General features: G+C 42.8%; 1 protein-coding gene across 6 annotated transcripts in view; it reads right to left on the bottom strand.

The window, feature by feature from the left end:
* The window catches only part of LOC102133047 (uncharacterized), a 697,922-nt gene that overhangs the window by 6,055 nt on the left and 669,871 nt on the right, over positions 1 to 21,996 (bottom strand). For 3 of the 6 annotated variants that reach the window (XR_012426592.1, XR_010582692.1, XR_010582691.1), the window contains 2 exons: positions 3,617 to 3,773; positions 782 to 940 (listed from right to left, as the gene is read on the bottom strand). Coding sequence is in view for 3 of the 6 variants with exons in the window: in XM_065533509.1 (XP_065389581.1) it covers positions 782 to 940 (159 nt within the window). In the remaining 3 variants the exon portion in view is untranslated. The remainder of the gene's footprint in view (positions 1 to 781; positions 941 to 3,616; positions 3,774 to 21,996) is intronic. The other 3 variants (XM_065533509.1, XM_065533510.1, XM_074021462.1) reach the window with 1 other exon arrangement.

Raw genomic sequence — 21,996 nt, 5'->3', positions numbered from 1 at the left:
CTAAGAAAACCAACCATAATTTTGAAAACAAGATTAAGTTCAGAGAGAGAGCAGCAATTTTCAAGGAACCAGTTAAACCTAATCTAATTAAATTTTAAAATGAAGTTAAACTTTTTAAATTGTCTAATTAAAAAATTTTAACTTCATTTTAAAATTAAATTTCATGTTTCCTTGTAAGTTAGCTCGTGTTCGGACAGGCAGACGCGGAGACTAATCTTTCCTGCAATCGAAGTAGGCCTTGGCTGCACGTGGAAAGCACGAAGGGGAAAGGCACCCACCAGCAGACCCAGGCGTTCTAAACATGCCCCACAGAGGCTGCGTGTGCCCGTGCAGGTGTGCGTGTGTGTTCCTGTGTGCTTACACTTGCCCATGCCTCGTGAGTGGCATCTGAATCATAGCAACTTGCAGCAGACAGCACTTGTGGTTCCTGCCAGCGTTAAGCACTGACCAAGCCCTGGTGCAGGAGAGAGCAGGGAGATGTAGAGAGGCCAGGGAGAGGAGCAAGGGAAGTGGAGAGAAGTGCAACTGTGAGTTAACATCTTTCTGGAAACCAACTTTGCTCCTCCTCACGGCTCCTGATGCCAAGCATGTGCGAATGTGAGCTGTGTGTTCAATGCTGCCTGCAGGTCTTTTTCTCACTGAAGGGAATGGTCAGCTGGGCCTGTGGCTGTTTTTCGCTTTTACCCTCCTCTTGGAACCTCTCCCCCAACCCTAGATGAATTAATCCACAAATGTCTATTCAGTACATGCAAACTGCAGTAAGCGTCTGGTTCATAAATACCTAGTTTCCATTGAATTTTCCAATAATGCAGAAGATGGTTCTGTGTGTTCGTCTTTGTGGATCACACTCCTGGACCACTTGAGGGGAGGCATTTTCATCTCTTTAAAACGATGTCTCAGGTTGTGGTTTCTTAACTGTGGGCCGTGTATACTGAGGTATCTGAAATAAACACAGAATTCCACTCATCATTCGTCTGTGCACTGGTTAGCAAGATGATTACAAGATACTCTAAACGTGCGTGGCGTGTTGGAACACACTTTCAGCTCCAATGACTTCAAATAGCTTATAAGTAAAACAAATAAACAGAATAATGGTGGGATTTATTTGGATTTATTCATTACGAGACTAACCAAGGCATGACATTTTCAGGCACATCTTAATTTTTACAGGAGCAGGAACGGCTTTCCTATCTTGGCGTGTTCATCCCACAAGCCTCAGGCCGTTATCTCTCTGGCCTGTCCCACAGCTTGAAGAGCCGACAGAGCACTGTGGGGGCTTTTGCAGCTCATGCACGGCTTGCCCCAGCTTCCACACATTAAAAGTGAAATAAATACCCAGGCCGACTCTCTTAGATTATGATCTGTGAGTTGATGTGTTAAATGAGCCTGTTGCCTTAAAGGTTATAAATGACAAGATTTTTACTATTACAAGTAATTTATAGCGATTTCCTGTTTGACATGACAGATCCTCGTGGAGAAGTCCAAATTTGCCTGCTTGACATACATTTATTTTAACACTTTTCCCCTTCTCCAAATTCTAGCATGTATTAACTACTGTTTGCCTAGGTGTCAATTTGCACCTGTGGGGTCTCCCTCTTGAGGCCTCAGTGGGGTCCCCTGGCCTCTATTCCAGCTGGCTGCCTGCATTTTAGCAGCTAATGTGGGTGATTACTGGCATATTTACTGTAATTTATAAAAATCACAGGAAATGACATTTTTATTAGTCACTGACTCCACCGTCACCAACTGCAATGGATGTTATGCATACAAATCCATTTTAAAAAATTGTTCTTCCAAAATCAGAAGCTCTTTCCAGTCTCTAATTCTGTGGAATGATCACATTTCACTTTCACTTACCACGAACAGGATCGCAGTTGGGCTCAGAACACAGCTCATTTCTCAGGCCTTGGAACTGTCTGTGTGGGGACTAGAATAGGGTCAGGGAAATGCTCTCAGAGACAGAGAATGATCCGGAAACATTCTGGCCTCAGTCTGAGAGTAAGCACAGCACCCAGGCTTGCTATTGTCCTTACTGTTGTGTGTGCCAGGATTTGTAGGACCCGTGCACAATGACACACTCCAGGGCTGTGGGCAGAGCTGGCTCCAAGCAGTTCAGGTGCGGCTCTGAGGACCTAACAAACCCTGCTCCCCCAGTCCCTTGCTGCATGGCTCCAGGAGGCCTTGCTTCTCTGAGAAGGTTGGCAGTGGATTAAGTCTTAAAGGATAAGTAGGAATTTTCTGCTTGAGGGCAGAGAAGGCAGGGAATGTGCTATGAGCAAATGCATGGAGTTGTAGGAGATGTTAGGGTTGAGAAATTGCAACATTTTTTGTTATTGCTGGGGAGTGGGGGTGCCTATGAAGGAACAGAGAAAATAAGACCAGAACCTTATTTTCCAGGAATCGTATCGTGAATGCCCCGCTAAAGAGTTTAGACGTCATCCTACAGACAGTGAGAAACCATGACAGATGCTAAATGGTTTTGTGTACATTGAATGTAGCTTTTGCTTGGAGTTACATACCAAGGGAGGAGAGACTTCAAGGAGGAAGAACTATCACTTATCTAAAAGGGCATAGGAAGTCCAGTTGGTGGAAGTTCCCAGCATGTTCCTTGTGTGGGGAGAAGTAAAAGGCCACTGTGAGCCCGCACAGGATGACGCAGGGTGGAGTGGAGGGGCAGGACCAGGAGGGAGGAGGGGCTCGGAGGATGCAGCTCTGCAAGGAACTCAGCTCAGAGCGGGGAGTGACGGCAGCTACAGTGCTGCAGGGGCTGCAGGGGTGCAGAGAGGAGGCCGACGGCAGGAGGCACTGAGGATCCCAGAGAGGGGACAACTGTCGTGACCACAGTGTTTGCTAAGAACACGGTGTGCACCAGGAGCCCAGCTATCTGCACCGTCACCACCTCATCTAATCTTCTTAGGAGCCCTGTCTCCTTTTCCTAATTGTAAACCACATAGCAAGTGTCAGCCTTGGGTGTGACCTAAGCAGTGTGACTCCACAGCTGGGTCTCACCACGGAGCTGTGCGGCACTATTGAGGGTAACTGTGGACCAGGAGGAGGGCCCTGCAGACCAAAATAGAGGGAGAGCCTTTCCCTGGACAGAGGAAGAGGAGGGAGGAGGAAAGGGGCTGCTGCCTGTTAAGTGTCTAAGGTTTGCTGGTACACGCCAGGCATGAGACACTTTAAATCTGCTATTGTCTGGGCGCGGTGGCTCACACCTGTAATCCCAGCACATTGGGAGGCCAAAGCAGGCGGATCACGAGGTCAGGAGTTTGAGACCAGCCTGGCCAACGTGGTGAAAGCCCATCTCTACTAAAGATACAAAAAATTAGCCGGGCGTGTTGGTGGATGCCTGTAATCCCAGCTATTCGGGAGGCTGAGGTAGGGGAATTGCTTGAACCCGGGAAGCAGAGGTTGCAGTGAGCCGAGATCATGCCATTGTACTCCAGCCTGGGCAACAGGGTGAGATTCCATCTCAAACAAAAACAAAAACAAAAACAAAAAAACCGTTATTTATCCTTATAACAAGGCTGAGGTAGTGTTTCTCATGCCCTTGTGACAAATAAGGAAACAGGTTCAGGGAGACACAGGGAATCAGTAGGAATAGTAACATCCAAACCTGCATGGGCACGACTTGGAAGTGTCCCTGGAAGTCTGCCGTTCCACCCTTGATGCAGCCTATCCTGAGAGGGGGCCCTGATGACGGAGGGCACACAGGCTGCAGGCTCAGGCCCAGCCCGAGAGCCGCACTTGCTCGGAAGAAGACGCCAAGCCATCTGGAAGAGAAGAGAAGGGCCTGGTGGGCGAATGGCTGCAAGAGGTTGCAGTTCTCAGAAATGGACATGGGTTCTGACCAGGGAGGAGGACAAAAAAGAAACCTGGGGAGTGCTGAGGACATCGCTGGTTTTTCAGACTAACCAAATGGGATGGACCGTGACGGTGTAGGGGTGGCTGAGACACAGTACAGAAGCTACTGGATTCGAGGTTAGAGCCCGATGTGGCCATTTCAAGCCAGGGCAGTGAGAAGCCAACTGCATTGAATGTCTTCACTGGGGTGGCTTTGTTGAACCCAGGGAAGATCGGCCATGCTGTGAGTGGAGCGTGGCTTGCTCTCAGGAGATTTCAGAATCACACAGCTCTGACTATCAGAGCTCAGCGCTGTGCCTCTAGGAGAGAGACACGTATTGGGAGGAGGGAGGGAGAGACAGAGACACAGATGAAGAGTCAGAGAGAGAGAATAAGAACAAGAGAAGGGAAGAGAAAAAAAGGAAGGAAGGAGAGAGAGGAAGGAGAGAGAGGAAGGAGAGAGAGGAAGGAGAGAGAGGAAGGAGAGAGAGGAAGGAGAGAGAGGGAGGGAGAGAGAGGGAGGGAGAGAGAGGGAGGGAGAGAGAGGGAGGGAGAGAGAGGGAGGGAGAGAGAGGGAGGGAGAGAGAGAGTTTGCTGAAAGGGATGGGAATGTGTTATTGCTTATAACCCTAAATTGGAACTATCTCACAGTGCAATAATTATTTTTCTTTTACTACTATGGCCAATACCAAAGATCTAATGAACAAATCCCCTGCATTTGGGAACTGAGAATCAGATTTAACAAATATTTGCTGAGAACCTCTAATGTCTCAGTCTTTCAAGAATATTTCCTTCTTTAGTTCTCAAAACAGTTCTTCAAGTTATATGTCATTTTTACCATTTTCTATTTGAAGAAACCAGCTCAAAAACATGAAGCAATGTGCTTTATGTTTACAAAGCTAGTAAGTAGCATAGTCAACGTTTGAATTAGATCATCTGACTTCAAATTGGTGCCCCCTATACCACAGCTACCACTGTAGGGTCTACATATGGTGTAGATCACAGTGCAACTAAGGTGGAATTTCACCAACCACCAAGATGCAAAGATTGAGTGCTGTGGAGACAAAGGAAGTGGTGATTGGTTGGAATCACTTTGGAGATCCACTGGGTCTTAGAAGAGAGAGGTTGAACAGCAGTGGACTCTGGGAGTGTTGACATTGGTAAAAACCCAAGGGCAAATTTGATTTACTTAATCTTAAATCAGGTCATGGCTTAAAATTAACATCCTTGTTGTAAGCCCAAGATGTCAAATTGACCTCTGTGACTCTTGGAATAGTCTGAAACGGGAGTTCCATTGACACTATTAGCCCCTTTGACACTCTGGTGAAGCCTTTGAACCCCTTCTCAGGATAATGTTTCTAAATGCACAAAACAAAGTGCATATAAGGAACCAACTCGCTATTTTGAAAACTGGCAAATAAAGGGAAAGATGTGCATTCTGGCTTTCTGTACTAACTCTACCACTGGGTAACCTAACAGTCAAGAAGACATATTTTTTCCTTTGTAGAAGTATTATAGCTGATACATTATAGTAATGATAGAATTTGAAAAAGCATTTCGCATCTCCTAATTAACGAATGGATTCACACATTAACCCTCAATGGCGCCAACTCCCGGAAGTCGCGCTGCTTCCCTTTCACCCTCGAATCAAACCTGAACAGTATCAGGACTCTGAGGCCAACCGTCAGTTCCCAGAAAACTCACGGCAGTGGGAGTGATAAAGGACACCACTGATGCAATCTGCAACCCAGATCGTGGGAAACTGCACGGTAAATAACCCTCTTCCCCCCCCTCAAAGAATTCCAAAAAGAGAGACAGAAGAGTGAGATTGTAATTACATGCTTCAATAATCATAATTTCTTACTAATGGCCTGTGTGTGCCTGCCATTGGAAGCAGATTTTGCCGCTGCCACCTTCATTTCACGTTCTACTTTGATTTTTGTGGAGTACATGCTTTTATACCACAGCAGTCAAAAACCCAGATTCACAGAGACAAGGCTGCTGCCATGAGCATTGTGGCCCTATGTCATGTGGAACCGTGGACCACATTGGGCTACTAGTTTGTGCAGTGTCCACAGATGACAGTTATCACTGTTTTCCTTGAACGCTGAAAATGTCAATGTAGGCACCCCTGTGAGCTTGCTGTGAGGTCCCAGGGTACCTTGGCACACAGTCAGGGAGCAAAGTGTCAGCCTAAGTTATACAAGCAGGTGCCCTGGATCCAGAAGAACCAATGGTTCTTGCTTTCTAGTCCCATGGACCATATTCGTGCGAGGACGGGGTCCTTCTGATTTCGTGTTTAAATGGATAGTGGACATGTGTCCAGAACTTGATGAAATTATGTAACAAGTTACTGTTCTGTTAAATTCTGAAAACTGTCTCGACTTAAGTATATTTGACTTATTTGGACTGTGTCCTCTTAGGCAAATTTCTTTTAGTAGGAGATCTACCGTTTAAACTGTTTGAAAATTCTCACTGTTCTTTTAGCTGTGACAGTTAATTTCCATGTGCATTTCCACTTCTGGTCATGATGAAACTGGTATCTAACTAGACCTTCTGCTGTTAAAAATCTATAAAGTTGGACAAAGTGTATGAAAAGAGTGTTTTCAGACACTTGACAATAAGAGTGCAGGCCTGTGCTCCCTGAAAGAAGGGCCATAACAGAGGTGAGCCCCAAGATTGCCCAGCGTCCTGCCACGAGCCGTCCCAAAGCAGAGCCCAGAGGAGCCCAGGCAGGACAAGGCTGTCCCGCTAGGTCGAGAAGTGTAGGAGACGCGGTAGAGCTGCAGGAGAGCACAGGCCGATGGCTCAGAGGAGAAGCTTCGGAAATCCACAGGGAGGCCCGCTGGCATTTTTGAATACTAAGCTCTACCTGCTAAGGCAAGACTCAGAAACAGCAGGCAAAGATCAACTACCAAGGAGATGAGCTGAGTAGAAATTCCAGAACTGACACGGAGCTGGAAGACAATGAGGACCAACAAATCGGTATGGAGAGACCTCGTTGAACACACCAAGCACTCAGTTAATATCCTGGAGCGGACGTGATTTAGGAATAAGGTGACTCCAGCTCCAGAGTGAAGACTACTCCAGGCGTTCACTAACTAAGCTTAAAATCAAGCCTTAAGAGGATCAAGTCGATCTGCGTGTAAATCAACTGCCTGCCACCATTAACTTCAATTCTCTTCAGATGAGGACAACGAAACCCAGACGTTCAACAGGGTGCCATCCACTATGTCCAGCATGTAATAAAAACTTGCCAGATATATAAAGAAGCAAGGAAATGTGAGAAAAATGTAAGGAGAAAAATCAGTCAAAAGAAACTGACTGGAAATGAAGACGATGGACTTTAACACAACCATTATACATAGGTTAAAAGATTTAAGTGAAAACGTAAAAGTATTGTGGGACCAATAGGAAATATCAATAGAGAAGCAAAAACAATTGGAAAGAAAACACATGAGAACTCTAGAACTGAAAAATACAATTGAATATGAATATTTCCGTTTTATCTATAAACTGTCTGATTACAATGTCTGTCTCGTCCATAAACACAATGCAGTATACAAAATAGCTTGTCTCATGTGTAAATAAAATACAATGTAAGTGAGTAATCCCTCGTTTTACTCAAGCAGGTTTCCTGCAAAAAAGCTCAGGGACTTCCACACATATCCAGGCACTCTCAAAATCAGCTGGGCAGCACTGGGCACTGCAGTTTATTGTCTAAGACAAGGCTGTCGATGGGACTTGCTGTGATGATAGAAATGATCAATGTCTGCACTACCCCACACGGCTGCCACTAGCCCCATGTGGTTATTTACATTTATTTTAATTAAACACTCAGTTCCTCAGTAGCAGCCAAATTTCAAGTAGTCATAACACAGCTCTGAGGTCTTAAAGTCAATTTTGTAAAAATCTTTTTTTTTTTTTTTTGAGATGGATTCTCACTCTGTTGCCCAGGCTGGAGTACAGTGGTGCAATTTTGACTCACTGCAACCTCCACCTCTTGGGTTCAAGAGATTCTCTTGTGTCAGCCTCCTGAGTAGCTAGGATTACAGGTGCCTGCCACCATGCCCGGCTAATTTTTTTTTTTTTTTTTTGTATTTTTAGTACAGATGGGTTTTCGCCATGTTGGCCAGACTGGACTCGAACTCCTGGCCTCAGCTGATCCGCCCATCTTGGCCTCCCAAAGTGCTGGGATTACAGAAGGGAGCCACTGTGCCTGGCCTAATTTTTTTTTTTTTTGTATGTTGAAATAATTAACTCAACTTCCAGAGTTTGGAATGACTCAGTGTCTGCATAGGAAGAAATTTATACACTAGGGAAATTCAGGTGTGATTTTTTTTTTTCATTTCATTAGTTAATATGTTAGGAAAGAAGTGAAGGCCTTATCTGAACACAGTGGTTCTAAAGTTTCATATGCAAAGCAGTTAGTTGGTTTGTTATAATGAAGATTTCTGAGATACACCCACCCCCAGATGACGGGGTGTTTAATATGGTTATCTACTATTGGGTGGGACTCAGAAATCCACACTTTTTGGAAACATCCTAGGTAATTCTGATACATGAGTATGCCTTAAGAAAAGCTGAAAAAATATTCAAATATTCAAACCAAATGTTGCCATTCAATCAGTGTGAGTTTACATGCATGGTGTGGACAATTATTTAATTTTTCCTCTTGTAACTTTTGCTGGTGTTGAACAGCCTTCCTTCATCCCTTCCTTCCTCCCTCCCTCCCTCCCTCCCTTCCTTCCTTCCTTCCCTCCCTCCCTCCTTCCTTCCCTCCCTCCCTCCTTCCTTCTTTTCTTTCTCTCCCTTTCTCTCTCTCTTTTCTTTCTTCCTTTCTTTCTTTCTTTCTTTCTTCCTTTTTCTTTCTTTTCTCTCTCTTTCTTCTTTTTTGAGACAGAGTTTCTCTTTGTCACCCAGGTTGGAGTACAGTGGCACAATCTTGGCTCACTGCAACCTCCTCCTCCTGGGTTCAAGCAATTCTCGTGCCTCAGCATCCTGAGTAGCTGGGATTACAGGCGCCTGCCACCATGACTGGCTAATTTTTGTATTTTAGAAGAGACTGGGTTTCACCATGTTGCCCAGGCTGGATTCTAACTCCTGAGCTCAGGCAATCTGCCTGCCTCAGTCTCCCAAAGTGCTACCATTACAGGCATGAGCCACTGTGTCCAGCCTATGCTCTTTTTAAATGTATAAAAAAAGTTTTTCATTTTTTCCTTATTTTATTAAAAGGAAACTGAATTTCTCAGATGATTCAAAATGTCATGTTTCTGTGTACTAGAACTTTGGATCCATAGGTCCTGTTTACTTGTTGAGTGAGGTGAGAGATTCTTTAGGGATGCTGTCTCTGAACACACTTGCTCCACACACACGGGTGAACTCAGTGTGGCCTGAGACCCCCTGGTCCAGCTGAGCGTCCCGCTTCTGTGTTGGCAGGACGCATTTCACAGGTAAACATGTGAGTGTGAGCACGTTCTGGATCATTCATCTTTTTTTCTTGGAAATAAATTATAATAAGATTTTCACTCACAAACTCACCAAAACGTGTGTTCTCCCTTTGAGGTCATGGAAAATTCTCTCACATAATAACATAGGATAAAGACAGATTTGGCTTCCTGAATTCATTTTATGAAAATCAGATTTGGAGGCATTCTAGAAGGAGTCCAAAGAGGAAAATTTGATTTCAGGAACCTTTTGTCATCAACTTTTTCAACACCGAGTTGGCAAGCTAGCTCCTAAGGCTGCCAGAGCCAATGTTTCATCAAATCCATTTCTCATTGAACCACTGGGTTTCCTCTACTTCAAACTAAAAAACTCTGCAGGATATTGTGTCTATAAAAATAATTTTAGAAAGATTTTTCCAACTTATATTTAAAAGGATTTTTTGTCTGTTTGCTTAATTAAATTCCTCCTTTTATTTTAAAAGCTGAACCAAACTGTTTTGTGTTGTAGTGTTTTGTGCTTTTGGTGTAATAGTGGAAGACACATCACACAATTGTACATTTGTGCTCTATAAATGCTACATCATACACATTTTCCAGATTATACAGGAATCATCTAAATAGTCCCAATACCAGCCATAATTCCATTTTGTCTTTTTTGTATATGTTATGTACCAGTGAGAAGAAGGACACAGTTATATTTAAGTATAGCTATGTATGTGTATTTTGAGATGAAAAAAATTTTCCTTATTTATTCTTTATCCAAATTCTGACGCTTATACAATGGTCTGCCATAAAATGCTTTTTTTTTTTTTTTTTTTTTTTTTGAGTATTTGTTTCATTTGTAGATCCCTGAGTCCATTTCACTTATATGTTCAAAGAACGTCTCTAAATTTTGGACCAAAATAGTTTCATTGACTTTATTTTGGGGACCTTTGGTCCCAGCAATAGCCTACTTTTTCTGTGATAGAGAAGAGATTAATGAATTAACCCTTTTATAAATACCACGTGCGTTTTCTATTTCTGGACATTTCTGAATAGGGCCCATGAATCACTTAATAATTCTGTGAAAGGCTTTCTGTGGCAATTCTTTGGATATCTCTGGCCATTAGATAAAATTCCATGTTCGCAGACTAGGTAGAATAATTACCCTAAGTTACCGCTTACGTAATAGCACTGAGATCATCTCGTCGTCTGTAGGGACTGGCATCCCTCTGTGGACTGTGTTCTCCCTGTCTGCCGGAGTGTGCCTGGTGATTGGCCTCAGTGTTGGGGCTGTTGGTGGTGGTGGTGGTATTTATCACCGTGGTTCCTATTTCTAAGAATACCCTTTGCAGAAATGTTTCCATTTCAAGGTTCTGCGGCAGCTTCAGTGTGGGGTGGCTCCTGTCACTCCTATGAGAGTTACACTCCCTTTCCTTTCCCTATTTCAAATGAAGACAGTCTCTTCAAGTTGAAAAGGGAAAGGAGAGGGTCACAGCTAACATTAGACCCTAACATCAAAATCAAAACAATTGCAACTGGCATTGGGGCATTTCATATTTGGACACAGAGCTGCACACCCCAGCCCCCTGCCAACCAGGCACTTCATAGGGGGTATTCACAGATATCCGAAACTGCATATTTAGAGATGGAGATGCGAGATGGATGGGGATTCAGCAGATGCAAACACTTTCCATGCCTAAAGGACCTCTCATCGCATCGTCTTCACGTGTCTCCTGAGGAGCCAGGATAACCTCCTGTGCTTCGTATGGAACTCCACTCCAGCCTCTGAGCTCGCCTTACTTGTGCCCATGTGACTGTGCACGAACCTCAGTGTTCTGTCAATGGTGGAACTTGGTGTTTAGAGAAGAAAGGTTGAGGAACTGAAGCTGGCTCTGGTTTTCCATAAGGCTCAAGGACACAGGGAGACAAAGGAAAAAAAAGGAGAGGATTTTGTGAGATGAAACAGTGAATGTCCAAGACCTAATAAAAGAGAAAATTCTGATATGATTAGCAATGCAAAACCTTAAGATGGCCTACAAGCCAGGGAAGCAAAACCTCCTGAGACCTTCTCTAGGTTTCTGATATGGGGGCAGCATCGCCAAGGAAAGCCATTCAGGTGATGACTGCAGTGTGGGGGACTCCTGGTTAAACTTGGAGATTTCAGCACGTGTTTTATTGTTTTTTTTCTTTCTTGTAACCCCACTAACATGAAAATTAGATAATATCAAAAAGGAGAGGAGGCTCTACTGGCTTATGAACAGCAGTAAATTTTTTGGAGATCAGAAATAAAGAGAAGCTAATGCAATGCCTAAAGTGAGTGATATGATATGCCAATCTTACTACAGAACCAGAAAGGACCTGGAAACTGAAAGTACAGTGTCTGAAATGATAGAACTAAAAGGAGTCTGAAGTCCACGGGAGAGATGCCGGACTTGGAAGTCCCTTCCCCTCCCCAGCACACCAGCAGCGACCCCTCCTCCAACGCAGCAGATTCATTTACAGAAAATGGAACGAGAGAGGCAGTAGAGAAGGAGACAGCAAGTGTAGCAGATGGGAGGGGAGAAGGGCTGCCCTGAAAAGAGACCTGTTACATGAGAGCTTATGTCCTGAACTGGGGGTCCCTCCGTCCCCTTCTGTGCAGTTGCAAGAACGCCCGTAGGTGATGGCAAAATTTTTCTCTAGAGAAACGAAAGGATTCAAGAAGACGAGAAATCCCCAAAACTACACATGTCTGACATCTGGATATTCCTGCAATGAAACATTCAAGTTTCAGGCTGCAGTAAACCTGCCAGGTATCATACAGCCCCTCCCAAAGCTTCCAGTCAGCTTTTTTGTGCCTCATTTAAAAGTACTAACAGATAAAAAGAATAAACAGACATTAGAGGAAAGCCCCTACGTGAAAGGCCAAGTCCAAAATTAACACGCAAAGGGATTCAGCAGCCAAAGCCATTCGGGACAAGTAGAGGCATTTACATAAAATCTCAGAGGATGTTACAATTCATGAATGAAACCAGCACAGTATTTAAACCAAAAAGATATTAAAAAAAAAAAAAACCCTCAGAGAACAAAATATGTCCTGGAAGGTAAAAATATGATTGTTGAAAAAAAACAAATCAATGAAATAAGTGAAAGATAAATGTGAGAAACTATCCAAGAAAACAGAACCAAAAGAGCAAGAGAGAGAGAAAGGAGAGAAACAATATAAAAATCAAAAGATGATGCAAAAGATGTGATCTCTAATAGGAATTCCATAAGGAAGACCAGAGAAAAATGGAGAAAATTTTAAAGAAACAGTTCATGAAATTTCTAAGAATTGAAGGATATGACTTTCAAGATGGAAAGAGTACACCAAATTCCCAGCACAGGAAATCAAAAAATCAATACACATCATCATGCAACTTCAAAAACCAGTAATAAAGAGAGAAAAGAAAAACAGACAACAAAATAGTTTGCATAGAAAAACTACAGATCAGATTTTTAAAAAAGCAAACTAAACAAAAAATAGGTTACATATAAAAAGTTAGGAATCAAAAAAGCATAGACTATAGCTAATGCCATTCTTGACATGAAAGACTGAAAGCTTTCCTAAGATCAAGAATTAGACAAGAATGCCAGGTCTCACCATTTCATTCCAACACTGCACTGGAGCTTCTAGCCTGGGAATCGCAGCCCCCTGCCCAGCCATTGACTGGTACCTGTCCCTGTCTGTGGCCTGTTAGGAACGAGGCCACCCAGCAGGAGGTGAGAGCCAGCAAAGCTTCATCTGTATTTACAGCTGCTCCCCAATGTCGACATCACTGCCTGAGCTCTGCCTCCTGTCAGATCAGCGATGGCGTTAGATTCTCATAGGTGCGTGGAGCCTATTGTGAATTGCACACATGAGGGATCTTGGTTGTGGCTCCTTATGAGAATCTAATGCCTGATGATCTGTCACTGTCTCCCATCACCCCCAGATAGGACCATTCAGTTGCAGGAAAATGAGCTCAGAGCTCCCACTGATTCTACATTCTAGTGAGTTGTATAATTATTTCATTTATATATTACAGTGTAATAATAATAGAAATAAAGCACACAATAAATGTAACGCACTTGAATCATCCTGAAAGCATCTTCCCCCACCCCTGTCCGTGGAAAGTTTGTCTCCCATGAAACTGGTCCCTGGTGCCAAAAAGTTTGGGGACTGCTGTTGTAGCCAGTGCAATAAGATAAGAAAAAAAAGACATCAGATTAGAAAGGAAGAAATAAAAATGTCTTTATCTGCACATGACAGGATGTCTATGGCAAGAATCCAAAACTAAAATAGTTTGGGATAAATATGACAAAAGATGTATGAGATCTTTGCACTGAAAACTGAAAAACACGACTAAGGGAAACTAAAGAAGATTTAAATAAGTGGAAATTATAGAACATGTTGAAGGATTGATGACTCAATGCTGTTAAGATATTGGTTCTCCCAAAATTCATCTATAGATTCCATAAGGCCTCAATTAAAACTGCAGAAGACTTTTATTTTTTTGTAGACGTTGACAAACTTATTCAAAAATATATATGGAAATGCAAAGTACATAAAAGAGCCAAAACAACTTTGAAAAACACTAACAAAGTTGGAGTATTTACACTACCTGTTTTTAGGACTTATACAGTAACTAAGATTGTGTGGTATTGACATAAATATAGATCAATAGATCAATGTAAAAGAATAAAGAGTCCAGAAGTAAAACCACATATATACAGTCAATCGATTTTTGACAAAGGTGCCATGGCAATTTAACGGGTAAAGAATAATCTTTTCAAAAAATGATACTAGAACAATGAGTAACAATACACAAAAAAATACTAACACTTACCTCATGTCACATACCAAAATTAATTCAAAATGCCTAAATGTGAGAGCTAAAACTATAGAACGTTAGAGTATTGCTCATTAGAACATTTTGCGATGATGGCACTACTATTTGTCATACTGATCAAGATGATCGCCACTAGCCCCCTGTGATGACTCAGCACTGGAGATGTAGCTGGTTGATTGAAGGACGACATTACTTATGGATAAACAACTGTCTCTCCCTACAGCGGAATACTCACCAATAAAAGGAATGGCTTATTGATGCATGCTATATATGGATAACTCTTACAATCATTATGCTAAGTGAAAAGAGCCAGACAAGAAAAAGCACACACTATAAAATCCCATGTATACAAAATTCTAGTAAATGCAAACCATTCCATAGTGACAAAAAGCAGATTAGTGGTTGTTTGTAGGTGGAGAGAGGTAAGACAGAGGGTTTGCAAAGAAGGGAAGGGAACTTTTAAGGGTGATGGATATGTTTGTTATCTTGATTGTGATGATAATTTCATGGATATATATATTTGTCAAACTGTATCAAATTGTATATGGTATATGTGTACAGTTTCTTGCATATCAAGTATCCCTCAGTAAGGTGTAAAACACAAACAGTATGGATTGCTCAAAAGCAACATCATGTGTTGGAGATAAAATCACAATTGAAAATTAGTTTTTACCTAGATTTCAATACTTAGCTAAACTGTCACTCTAGGGTTGTACAGCCTATTAGAAGGCATAACTTACCAAAACAAGAAAGGAAATCCAGCAAGAAAAGACATGGGATGTGGACAATGGGAGATCCGTGGCAGAGAGGTGACATGAAATGTGATGATGACCACCATGCAGTAAGGGGACAGAGGCACCCCCCAGGCCTGACTGCAAGAAGAAATTGAGCTGATAAAGTCTCTGATGTATTCAACCTTGCAGGACATACTATTTAAAGGTGTTTACTAATACGGATGCAGAATTTGGAAAGAATTTGTGATAGGACTATAGAAAACCGAGGGCTGAACAACATCAACTCTCACAAAACAAGACCATTAAAAACTTTAGGTAAAACAAACAGTTTCCCAAGAATGGAAATGTCATCGTTTACCCTGGGCTCAGCCATGAACAATACTTCTACGTTAAAAATAAGGTAAACACTGGGCATTCACTTAACAAAAGCCAGTGATGTACTTACTTTGGGAAAGACGGGAGTAGGAAAGAACATGAAAGAACACCATAGCTTTATAGTCTCCACTAAGGTCTGAATAAATGACGTCTATAATTAAGAAATCAAGAATAAGCAATACAAACATATAATCCAGAAATATGGAGATAAATATGTGAGAAAAATGCCACAAGAAGTCTTTGAGGTTGCTGCTGGGGAATGGGTCCAAGGGATGGACTTGAACAAAGCATGCCTCTGCTGCTTTCCTTGGAAGCCTATGATACTGTTTGCCTTCTAAAGAAATGTTCATATGGATTATATTATTAGCATTAGAGTCTGTCAGCTCTGGGCTTTAATCCTGAATCTTCTGTTCATTGACAATATGCCCTTTGGTAGATTACTTAACCCCTGTTAGTCTGTTCACTCTACAAAAGGGGAAGTAACTATACATCTCAGAGATGTAGTGGGGATGAGAGTATGAGATCATGTATGTGAACTGCATGTGATTGCACTGCATTCTTTCGAAGGGATGAAGGTGGTTTAGTAACAATAAAAATAATTCCCAGGTGGCATCTGGGAGTTATTCAGTTTCCTTTCTGCTGTAACGGAGGGACCGTGTTGTTTGGGGTAGAATTCACATTAGTGTGGCCACTACGTGCTGTCTTAACATGGCAACAAGAAGTGCCCTCTGGGCTGCTGTGGCTTCTACAGTGCCATGATGTAGGTGATTAATTCAGGATAGATTCAAGGTCATTGAGAGGGTAACCAGTTGGTAGGAATACATATTAAAAGCTCCTGTGTGCAAACAGGTCTAGGGGATAGCAAGGGTATTCGAAAGCTCATGAAACACTAAACTACTTCTTTTTTAAGCAGTACCAAGGCCTTTAGAATGCAGACTATTTACTAGGCAAGAAAACTTAGTGTCATTACCAGTCACCACCCGTTATGGCTTGAATGGTGTTTCCCCAAATAATGTGAAAGTCCTAACCCCTAGCCCCTTTGAATGTGCCTTTATTTGGAAATAGGGTATTTGCAGATGAACAGGTCAAGACAAGGTCATTAGAGTGGGCCCTAATCCATCGCCTGCTGTCCTTTGAAAGAAGGGGCACTTGAACCAGGCATCCATGCACTTGGGGAGCACGCCCTGTGAGGGTGAAGGCAGCAATCAGGGTGAGGTGTCCCCAAACCAGGGAACGCCGAGGATGACAGCAACACTGTAAGCTGGAGGGAGCCTGGCACTGACCCCCTCACAACTTCAGAAGGAACCAGCCCTGCCAACACCTTGATTTTGGACTTCTCTACAGAGCTGTGAAAGAATAAATTTCTTTTCTTTAAGCCACCCAGTTTGTGGTACTGTTATGGCAGCCCCCAGAAACTAACACAGTGAGGTCCCATTTAGTACACACAGGAAGGTTAAAAATTCTCCTAACTTCATCCTCCTAAAATAATCCTTCGAAAGCATAAGTAGAGGCTGTTAATACTTGTTCTTCATCTTTGATCCATGCTTTGCAGCCCTGATCAACCCTGCAGCAGCATCTCTCTGGATAGGGTGGCCTCATCACCAAAATCTCCTTGTCTTTCTAACACTTGGTCTTTCCAATGTGACCCACCTCTGACGCTGCTTTGGATTCACTTCTAGCTTGTAGGTAATTCCTTGCTCCTAATAACTTCCTTAATGTTCCATGTATTTCTTGGCCTGATTTATTTATTTCTAAGGTCCAGTCATTGTGATGAATACATACAACCAAAATATTTAATCACATCTAATACAAATGCAATTAAATGACTACACTACAGGGTTCTTACTTCAATAGGCATAAGGTTGTTGAAGGTTATTTTTATGCCTTTTCACTGAGCATGGGTGACAACAGGTAAGGAAGTCTGATGTCTTTCATTTTTTGCTCAAATTGGGGTCCAGTGAAATACTGGCCAAAATGTAAACAACCTTCTTGCTCTTGTTCACTTCCTTCTCTCATTGCTGCCCCATATTTTCCTCAGTCTTTCTCAATTTTACTCAACAACAAAAAAATAAGAAAGTAAATTGTAGAATAATAGAATGCCTTTGGCCATGTGTGGTGGCTCATGCCTGTAATCTCAGCACACTGCGAGGCTGAGGCAGGGGGATCACTTGAGCCCAGGAGTTTAAGACCAGCCTGGGCAACATAGAGCCTGGGCAACCTTGTCTCTACAAAAAAACAAAAAACAAAAAACAAAACAAAACAAACAAACAACCCAACAACAACAAAAAAAACCCTTTTTTTTTAAGTTAGCCAGGCATGCTGGTGTGTGCCTATGGTCCCAGCTACTCAGGAGGCTGAGGTGGGAGGACCACTTGGTCCCTGGAGGCCACAGTGAGTAGTGACAGTGTCACTGTACTCCAGCCTGAGCAACAGAGCAACACCCTGTCTCAAAACAAACAAACAATCAAATTAATTAATTTTGAAACAAGTAGTTTAACATGCATAACCAAAAGTTATCATTTTCAAAGGGAGCATTTTCCCCAGATAGGTATATATTTGATGAACATGTAAGATAAAATAGTTATTCAAAAAAATAAAAAGGTGAATGAAAAGTTTTGGTTTCAGGGTGCCAGTGATCACTTAGGACTGACCCCTCTCCTTTGTAAGCTTCTACATTTGCACATGGACTTGACTGGTCACTTCTGTCACTATCATGTATAATTCACAGTCTCGCTGCTGGTGGCACGCTTAAACTGCCCCTCATAACCGCCCGTGACGTTCGGAACTACAAACACTGTGTAACCTGATGGTTTACTTAGAGACAAGAAAACTCTGAACCCCAAAAGAAAGAAAGAATGAACTGGAACAGAATTGTTTCTAGGACAGTTAAGGAAATGGAATAGAAAGGTAGAATCTAGGATAACTCTTGGAGCAGTTTTGCTGATGGTCAAAACTATTAGACCAAGCATCTTCTTTAGAAAGTTCGTAGAAATCCCTGCACGGGGAGCATCTGTGACCGAAATAGGCGACAAGCTGATGGACACGCTTTAGAAGTTGCTCAGCACGTGAGCGCACACATGCTAGCATTCTGCCATCTCTAATTCTGTCTGACTTGCATAGATTTAAATTTGGTTATGTTAATCTGAGTAAGATGTTAACGTAAAAGCCTTCTCGCTCATTAAAAAAAAAAAATTATTTCAGCCTTTAAACTGAGAATACTACTAGAAATGTAGTCTCAATTCTAAAATACTGACTATGAAATACTGATAACAAAGCAAATTATCCACACTAAGGAAAATTACATAAAATTCTTAAAATAATTGAGCCAATGCTTTATTATTCAAAAATGAACACATCACCTGTAGCAACTACTTGCCAAAAGCTAAAATTGTATTTAAAACCACAGCTTCAATTAAATAGTATAACTGCATAAACACACAATGTAGGCAAAAATAGATAATTTTATATCAATCTGTAGGCTACAAGTTCAGTATCAATTTGAATAGTATAAGTTTTCTTAACACCCTTAGCACCCCCAGGGATTTTTTGCAGTGCCCCAAGCTGAAATGCCTAACTATTCTGTTTGTTAAATAGTTAAGTTCAAACAACTTCATATATATTTCTGTTCTAATAACGTAGCAGCCATTTTTTAAAGTGACACATACAGATTGAAATAAAAAATAATATTTTCACCTCACTTCTTGCACACCAGCCTTGCGTACCGGTGGTCTGCACGTGCCTGTCTTGAGCTGCACAGCTTCTCCAGCCTTGCCTCTGCTTCCGCCCAACCCTGCATTTCCTGGTCTGCGCCACTTTTCCCACAGGAATTGCTTTTGACACAGCAACTGCCAAGAACCCACTTTCACAAAGATGTGATGTCATCCAGACGGGTGTAGCTGCAAGTTCACCCTAGGAGTCTAAAGCTGCCTCCGGCCAGCTCACCGGGCCTGGGAAGTGGCCAGCATTGCCGTTTCCCTCAGAATTTAAAGCTGTCCTGAGCCTGTGGAGCTCTGGGGTGCCTTGGCTCACAGTTTGAGAAACCACAGGCATCGGGGATCAGGTTGGGGTGGGTCCCAAGGCACCACCCTGTCACTGGGGAAGGGTGACATAATTGATATAAAATTATCTATTTTTGCTTCTTTTGCACTGTGCTGACATCAATCATTCTGATGATCAAAAATAAATTCCTAGTTTTGTATATTTCAAAGAGCCAAGCAAGTAACACAGTCAAATCCACGCTGCAGCAAGGGTTGGCAAAAAGTGCAACCGTAACCCAGCCCCGGAGGCACAGTGGGCGGGGCCAGCTGTGGGCCTATCTCCACATCAAGATCCGATGGCTCCAGGACAAAGCCGAAGTGTGACCCAGCAGGGTCCCTCACAGTTCTGGTTTCAGTCTGGGGCAGGGCGTGGGGCTTCCCTGCCTGGCCTGCTCTTTCCATGTGCCTGAACCAGCCCGGTGCACCTTATCTTAATATAATAGGACCCAACACAGCACAGCACAGCACAGCATGACACAAAACACCACCACAACACACAGTACAACACAACACACAGCACACAGCACAATACAGCACAGCACAATATAACACAACACACAACACAGCATAACACAACACACAGTACAACACAACACACAGCACAGCATGACACAAAACACCATGACAACACACAGTAAAACACAACACACAGCACAACACAACACACAGCACACAGCACAATACAGCACAGCACGACACAAAACAACACCACAACATACAGTACAACACAACACACAGTGCACAGCACAATACAGCACAGCACAATATAACACAACACACAACACAGCATAACACAACACGCAGTACAGTACAACACACAGCACAACACAACACCACAACACACAGTACAACACAACACACAGCACACGGCACAATACAGCACAGCATAATATAACACAACACACAGCACAGCATAACACAACACACAGTACAACATAACACACAGCATAATACAGCACAGCACAATATAACACAACACACAGCACAGCACAATATAACACACAGTACAACACAACACATAGCACACAGCACACAACACATAGTACAACACAACACACAGTACAACACACAGCACACCACCAGCACAGCACAGTACAGCACAACACACAGCACAACACAACACATAGTACAACACAACACAGCACAGCACAATATAACACAACACACAGCAAGCACAATATAACACACAGCACAACACAACACAGTACAGCACAACACAGCACACAGCACAGTACAGCACAACACAGCACACAGCACAACTCACAGCACAGCACAATAAACAACACATAGTACAACAGAACACATAGCACACATCACAACACAGCACAGCACAATATAACACAACACACAGCACAGCACAATATAACACACAGCACAACGCAACACACAGCACAGCACAACACACAGTACAACACAACACATAGCACACAGCACAATACAGCACAACACAAAACAATGCAACGGAACCAAACAGCATAACACAATACAACACAGCACAGTACAACACAACATAGTGTAACAATACAATATAACAAAACAGCACAGCACAGTACAACACAACAGCACAACCTACAAGCATTCCTTGCACCAAACTACGTGCGGAATTACGCAGCAGGTCCCGGGGAATTCAGGGCTGGAAAGCGGGTTCCCTGGCCCGCGGTCCCAGGTCCAGTGTTGACCTCACACAGACACCCGCGTGGCTTCCTCCCCCAGAAGCTCCTGCACCCTCCCCAGCTCTCCTGCACCTGCGGAGGGGCCCACGCCCCGCCATGCAGCAGAAGCAGGCTGCTCATCTCCCCGCCTTTTCCAGCACCTCATCTCTGGGCGCTGGACTGTGCTTTCTGTCTTCTTAATAACCACAGCAGCAGCTCAGCTGGGCAATGACTGACGTTCCTGGTGTTCTGTGACAGAGCCTTTGGGGTGCACGGCCCCACCATGAGGACGGGTGGCCCCGTGTCCACAGGGACAGAGGGACTCCCTGGGCCGACACGGGCCGGCCTTTCCCTGTGCTGATCCTTGCGTCTGCCCTGCTGTACTGAATTCAACTCAGTAAATATTTATTGCCCCTCTGCTATGTGCCCAGGACTGTGCCAATTCTGGAAATAAAAACTTTAAACGTCTAGCCAGACACAATTGCTGTGCTCGGGGAGGCCAGGTGATGACGGGTGGACCTGCCTCCACGGGCCCTCTTCCCAGGATCCCCGCTTCCTCAGGACACATTCCAGGGAGGTCAGGCTTCACTCACCCAGCTGAGGACTCCCTTTCGCGGGGGCTGCAGGGGCAAACTTGGGACCTTGGCCCTTCTTTGGTTAAGTTTTGAAAAAAATTCACAAGTGATGAAATTACTTTAAAATGTTATTGCACATGTTCTATTTTTCTCAAACCTAATTTAATATCATCAGAATTGGCTCAAATTAAGTAAAAACATGTTATTCAAATTGGTACTGAGCTTTCAGTTTATAGATTGATTTAAAATGATCTATTTTGCTTTTATTATATCTTAATGCAATTGCATGATTTAATTTGAGCTGTGATTTTAAATATAATTTTATTTTTCTGCAAATGCTACAGGTGATATATTCATTTTCAAATAATAAAGTGTTGGTTAAAATATTTCAATAATTGTATATAATTCCCAAGTAAGTAAATAACTTAGTTTGTTATCCAGATTTCATAGTATTTTAATATTAAGAACATATTTAAAGCATTATTCTCAGTTTGAAAAGCA

This window comes from Macaca fascicularis, chromosome 17, assembly GCF_037993035.2.
Source record: "Macaca fascicularis isolate 582-1 chromosome 17, T2T-MFA8v1.1".
Classification (NCBI taxonomy): domain Eukaryota; kingdom Metazoa; phylum Chordata; class Mammalia; order Primates; family Cercopithecidae; genus Macaca; species Macaca fascicularis.
The sequence above is the reverse complement of the archived record's forward strand: the minus strand, read 5'-3'. Positions and strand labels throughout refer to the sequence as shown.